The 6,665-nt window shown below is 39.1% G+C and overlaps 2 protein-coding genes across 3 annotated transcripts in view; one reads left to right on the top strand and one right to left on the bottom strand.

Moving 5' to 3' along the window:
- LOC109486675 (leucine-rich repeat and immunoglobulin-like domain-containing nogo receptor-interacting protein 2) overlaps positions 1-3,703 on the top strand; it is a 19,332-nt gene extending 15,629 nt beyond the window's left edge. Inside the window, exon 4 of one of the 2 annotated variants that reach the window (XM_019790559.1) lies at positions 1,895-3,703. In XM_019790559.1, the coding sequence (XP_019646118.1) occupies positions 1,895-1,968 (74 nt within the window). In that variant the 3' untranslated portion in view covers positions 1,969-3,703. The remainder of the gene's footprint in view (positions 1-1,894) is intronic. The other variant, XM_019790558.1, reaches the window with a different exon arrangement.
- Positions 1-6,422, bottom strand: part of LOC109486644 (protein SFI1 homolog) — a 42,615-nt gene extending 36,193 nt beyond the window's left edge. Inside the window, exons 1-3 of the mRNA XM_019790501.1 lie at positions 6,335-6,422; positions 5,486-5,583; positions 4,673-4,739 (exon numbers count right to left, since the gene is read on the bottom strand). Of these exons, the coding sequence (XP_019646060.1) occupies positions 4,673-4,739; positions 5,486-5,583; positions 6,335-6,373 (204 nt within the window). The 5' untranslated portion in view covers positions 6,374-6,422. The remainder of the gene's footprint in view (positions 1-4,672; positions 4,740-5,485; positions 5,584-6,334) is intronic.
- Between the last annotated feature and the right edge of the window lie 243 nt (positions 6,423-6,665).

The raw sequence follows: 6,665 nt of genomic DNA, 5'->3' as shown, positions 1-6,665 counted from the left end.
AATATATCTCAAGAAAGGTTAGATCAAAATTCTTGTTTTCTGACACGGCCCAAGAAAAGCAAGAACTTCCTTTCTCAAAGTTTCTTGATATGAAAAACAAGAAAATTCAAGAATGTTATTCTAGTTATGACTTATTTTTTAAACCTTGCTTTTCTTGTTTTTCTTACTATGAGAAATACAAGAAACTTAAGGGAAAAATTCTTGTATTTTCTTAACCATGGCAAGAAAGTAATTCTTCTGACAAGAAAAACAAGACCATTTAACTCAATTTTCTAGAACATTCTAGGGGGAGAAAATCATTGCTAGAAATTATTTCTTCACGTAAAAAAAAATAAGAAAATGTTTCTTGTAGTGAAAATTTACAAGAAAAAAAAATTAGAACGATCTGTTGCTCTTTTCTTATTTATTCTTAATTTTTCTTGAAATTTCTTCATATAAGAAAATTTGTCCACGAATTAAGAAAAACAAGAAAAACAAGAAAAATCATTTTTGGTAGTGTATCTCTATAGCAATCACGTGAAAATAATCCCACCTAACACTTTCACCAATCTGCAGGGACTATATGACCTTCGTCTCCAAGGCAATGAGATCAGCAACATCCCAAATTCTGCTTTTGCCAACCTACCACAGCTACAACAGTTGTTCCTGCACTCAAATCAGATAACACACATTCAGTCCGGTGCATTTTCAAACTTGCCACAACTTCAACGATTGTACCTGCGCTTTAACCAGATAACACACATTCAGTCTGATGCATTTTCAAACTTGCCACAACTTTGGGAACTTCAACTACAATATAATCAACTAACCAGCATTCCCACCATACAATATCAGTTTCCTGAGCTAACTCAACTGTATCTGCACAACAACAACATCACAGACATTCCTGCCAATGCATTTTCCAACCAGCCCAAACTGAACGAACTCCGCCTCGACACAAACAAAATCTCAGCAGTTTCATTGACGGCTTTTCAAGGACTTACTCAATTACATACTCTGTATCTCTATAACAATTATCTGACTGAGCTTCCAGACTATCTGTTCTATGGTCTGTCCAGTCTCAGCCATCTACAGCTGCAGAACAATGCCAAATTACAGATCTATCCAAACACATTCACAGGAATAGCAAGTCTCTCGTACTTGAAACTGTCTGGCAACAACTTGAAAACTTTTCCTATTGTGGCATTGTCCAAGATTTCCTCAATTTCTCGACTTGTCCTTGAAAACAACCAGATGACAACACTTTCCTCCGCAGCCTATGACAAGCTGATATCAATCACTTACGTATACATCAGTAACAACCCCTGGCAGTGTGACTGTAGGATGGTTGGTTTCAGGTTGTAAATGACTGGATCCCCTTCTTTCCAAAACCAGATCACCTGTACTAATCCACGAAACTCTGGCCAGCTTCTGAAAGATCTCAATCCTGAAGACCTGACATGTGAAGATCCCACGATTGTCAGGTTCGAGAAGGTTTATAACAACTTAGTGGTAGAGGGGGAGACACTCCATTTGGTCTGTGAAGCTTCGGGCATCCCAAAACCAGACGTCACGGTCATTCTCCCATCTGGACTGAATGTAACTGTAGAGTCAGGTGGGAGGGTGACTGTGACAGATAACGGTACCATAACCATTACAGATGTTACAGCAGCAGTAGACGCTGGTCTGTACATCTGTATTGCAGCAAGTCCAGTTGGCTCAACATTTCAAACACTGTCGGTGGGTGTCCAACAAAACATGCCCTCTACTACTGTAACAATGACACCACAGAATATCACAGACAAACCTGAAAGCAACAGTAACCATGGATCTGGTCCAAGTTTCTCCCTCCCAGTTCTCCTTGGCTCTGTTCTTGGTGCAGTTGCGGGTACTGTTGTCCTTGGTGCTGCTGCAGGTGCTGCAGCTGTGTATGCAAATGAGTCAGCAGCTGCTCTTGACCATTTGCCCTACTACCAACGCAACCCCTGACAAAAACCTAACTCCTGATGACAAGCATCCCTCACCCTCTCTCGACACATACAGGTGCTGCTGCAGGTGCTGCAGCTGTACGTGTATGTGTGTACGTGTATGTGTATGCAAACTAGCCAGCAGCTGCTCTTGACAACTTGCCCTACTACCAACCCCTGACAAAAACCTAACTCCTGATGACAAGCATCCCTCACCCTCTGTCGACTCATACAGGTGCTGCTGCAGGTGTTGTAGCTGCATGTGTATGCAAATGAGCCAGCAGCTGCTCTTGACAACTTGCCCTACTACCAACCCCTGACAAAAACCTAACTCCTGATGACAAGCATCCCTCACCCTCTGTCGACTCATACAGGTGCTGCTGCAGGTGTTGCAGCTGCATGTGTATGCAAATGAGCCAGCAGCTGCTCTTGACAACTTGCCCTACTACCAACCCCTGACAATAACCTAACTTCTCTTGATGACAAGCATCCCTTGCTTCCCTCTCTCTCAACACAGGTGCAGCTACAGGTGAAGCTGCAGGTGCTGCAGCTGTGTATGCAAACGAGCCAGCAGCTTCTGCTCTTATTACTGGTAACCTGCTCTGCCGCTACCCCCTGACACAGAAATCTTAATGATTGCTTATCAATTATGAAGATTATACATGTGCACAACTTCTATAAATTACACCTATATCCATGTCATGGATAATACATGTACATGCATGTGCACAGCTTGATAGGGCCTAGGGGAAAAAATGATGTGTTTTCTGATTGTCAACCGACCCTAGAAAAAACTGCTGACCCTAGCCTTTTTTTGGAGTGAACCCCTAGGCCCTGCAAGGGACATAAATTTTTCAAGCTGATTGAGCTACATGTATTCTAACTCCATGATCTGACACCTGAGTGACAAAACGTTGACATACAATCAGTTTTTTTCTAACATTGAACATCATGCAGGTTTTACTTTGTTAAACTGTATAATAATGTATAAGCTAGATCACTAGAGATTGTTAGCTGGTGTGTTATACTAAATGGTCCTTACACTGTTTGACAAATTCACATGGAACAGGTTTTAAAATTTCAAATTGCTATCATATAATGAAAGAAGTTAAAATTGTATTGATAACATGAACACTGTTAATATGTTTGCAAAAATTTGTAAGAAGGGAATATGTCAATTAAGTTTTCCATTGTTACAATTATTGTACACATTGAAATAGAGCAATTTTTTGTTAGTGTGACAACTGTCATGTACTGCATATGTCACCAAACATTATATTGTATACAGTGTCAGTAAGTAGTAGTTGCACATTGTACAACATAAAGGACTTATTAGTAGGTTTTTTAGTCATTTAGGTGTTATAAGTCTTGGATCATTAAAAATTTAATACAAAAATGTACCAAGTAGGTGCAGGTAGACATCAGAAATATGTGTACATCCCTAGTTTCACAGGTGCACAAACCCGTTTTTAATTGCATTTTATGCAGGAAGTATTTTATATGCCTGTGTGCATATGATAGTGGTTTCAGCACCAAGGACAGGATTGCAAGGAGAAAATCTTATTTTTTCCTGTGGGATGATTGAATTAAATTTATGTTTTAATTTGTATTTGTTTGTAATTATTCAGACCATACATTTAATAAATAATATTGTTATTGCCTGATACAAAAATCATTTTAAAAAATCTGTTTTATATAAAGTTCAGAATCAATTTTGGTACTGATCAGTAAACTTGCATAAATTATGTTAATATCAATGCCCTACAAACATGCAAAAACAATCCACTCCACTCCACTGGGGGTGGTGTAGAAAATAATACAATCATTATGTATATGATTGTGCAATAAAGAAAACCAGGTGTGTAATTTGTGTCTAGTAGCTACATGTATGAATGCAATGCTTTCTTTCTTGATGATTTATTTTATTTATATCACAAAATGCCACAGTTGATAACACTATTGCTCAAAATGATGGTGACTTCAGCACCAAGGACAGGATAGAAAAATCTGCTGCAGTTTGCTTGTATATCTCCTTCTCTAGGGAAAATGTTCATTTGTGTCCACTAGTCATCCATGGCACAATTTAAAATGTTCTCTGGACTTGTTTTTAACCTAAGGCTTATGTAATTTAATTTCTATATCAAAGGATAGTGATGCCAAAAAAGGTTTTCTTAATGTGGTCCTATTATAGCATTTTTTTTTTCTAGGAAAGGAGGACTGATCATTATAAAGGCCTGTTTGCACAGCCAAAATATACTTTGTAAAGAGTAATATGAGCAATGTGGGGTCGCGTGGCATAGCGGTAAGCGTGTTTTGGTTTTGCTTAGGACCAAGAGGTCTCGGGTTCGAATCCTACCCATGCCACCGATCTTGTGCCCTTGGAAAAGGCACTTTACACGACTTTCCTTACTTCACTCAGGTGGAAATGAGTACCTAGCTTCGGTTAGGGACGTCCCTCGGATAGGATGCTAAATGGAAGTCCTGTCACATGTGACATGTTTCTTTTTTAATAAGTCTGGAACTGGTTCATGCCTTAAAGGTTTTTTTCTACTTGAACCTAAACATTTTACAAGACCCAAACCAGTCCAGCGAACTGGTACACAGCACTAGAGATAGCATTATACATGTATGCACCTATATTTTCAACTTTGGTAGAAGTGGGAGGTAGACAATAATAATACATAGTTTTGTACAGTGCTATCAAGTGAATAAGGAACTTTTCTTACCTCCCTGTGCCTTCTCCACTGAACATATGCTGTCCAGATGGTCCAGGTTTTCTTCAACTTGACTTGCCTGTCAATATAAAAACAAAACAGCCACTTACTCAACATATCTAAGTATATTGATTCTTTATGGTTTGAGGTTTTATGCTAAGAAAATGTGGTTTGAGGTTTTATGATAAGAAAATGTCGTATTTTGGTGTCATACAAACTTTAACAGTTCTTAGACAGTATAAACTACAACACAGTTATAATCCATACTTCTGAAATTCTACATGTGGTGCAGGTAAAACTTGTCTGGTGCAGGTTATTTTATTAGTGCAATTTGGTGCAATGTTACCAGAGTTAGGCCACACCGAATTAATTTTATGGATGACATCCTCTGAAGACCCCAAACTAGAGCGGGCAAATTAAAAAAAAAATTTCCAGCCAAAAATAAAAATGCTACTAAACCACAGGAATACAAAGCTGGCATTGTGAATTTCCAGCAGTACATAGCGACGTATATGACAAGCCGGCACATGCCGGCTTTTTGCGGAATTTATGAATTGGCACTGTACGTAAATGCATACAAATGTATGTAGTGAGTTCTTGCGTCGTGGAGCTTTGTTGCCATCGGTACCATCCTCCAAGGACCCAAGGTTACCAACGGCTCCGTATTGTTGCTAACTATCATGGACTACCCAGGCCTAGAGCCAGGCAAACAGGCAAAAATCAATGCGCATGCGGATGTCATCCATAAAATTAAGTCCGTGTGGCCTGAGTATTTTGAGCCCTACAAGCAATGCTAGAAGTTGTATATATATTCTGTATACTCACCTGTGGTGATGTCTGGCTCTTCTTGTTACAGGAAGTAGTTTGAGTTCTTCTCTGTGTTCACATTTCTTTACCCACATCTCCCAAACCCCCTTGGTCAACTGCAAAATAAAGTAGATTTCAACACAATAATTCACAAATAGTTCCATTCCTCCAAAATTCTGCTGTAACAGTTGTAGTAAAAACCCTAAGCTTGTAGAATTTATTGTATCAAAAATGACCCACTCAGAGTCTTGTAGGTAACAGACACAATGACATGGGCAAGATTATGCTGATCATGTTCTTTTTTTGTCCTACTTTTTTGTACTACATGACATAAGCTTCTTAACAAAAACATATAGAACCTTTAATTGCAAACAATTCGCACACAACAATGTTCAATGTTGACACCCTGGACTCGAAATTCATTCTTTGGTGCACTGGTGTGACTACAACCTTACCATATGTTACCCAGCATTCAAAATACCTGGTTGCCCAGTTGCCCTATAGGCTACCAAATTTTACTTGGGGCAACCTATTTTTGAACCTAGATAGCCCAGTGTGCTACCTGAATTTTAAGAATGCCCCCCCTCCCCTAAAACCATGCCCACTTGGCTTGCACCACTGTATCCGGCAGATGCTTTTTAATTTTAGGTACTAACGGCTATTACTAGTATCAGTATATATTGTCTAGCTACATGTACACCGGTGATCATGATAGCCTGTGGACCATCCTGGTTTAAGTTTACGTTTTATTGTCGCTATACAGTCACGTTGACTAGCACCAGTGTACCCACAGTCAATAAAAGCTCCAATTTAAGGTGCTCAAAAGTGCATTATGCACCCAGATATTGATCCCTCAGGTTAACCAACCTTTCTGTTGGCCGTTTCTCTTGCCAGGTTGTTCTTCATGTCTTTCAGTCTTCTCTGTACAACAGCTAGCTTCAACACAGACAAGTAGGTTTTCTACAGAAAAACAACCCAAAGTTGAACTAAAATCACTTCTAATGTCATCATGAAAGTTCATCTGTGTTGGTAGTAATCATAGTAAAACGTTAAACTTTATTCCAACATACAGTTTACAGAGATCAAATTTTAAGCAACCACTGCATGTCGCCTTCATCAATTAATGACCACCAATTCAGCCTTCACTTAATAGAGATGGTGGACGATATAAAGTCCCTGGCACTTGTGATCAATTGCT

The sequence above is a fragment of the Branchiostoma belcheri genome, unplaced genomic scaffold (genome assembly GCF_001625305.1).
Source record: "Branchiostoma belcheri isolate BF01 breed outbred unplaced genomic scaffold, Haploidv18h27 scaffold82, whole genome shotgun sequence".
Lineage (NCBI taxonomy): Eukaryota > Metazoa > Chordata > Leptocardii > Amphioxiformes > Branchiostomatidae > Branchiostoma > Branchiostoma belcheri.
This window is presented reverse-complemented; position numbering and strand designations above follow the sequence as displayed.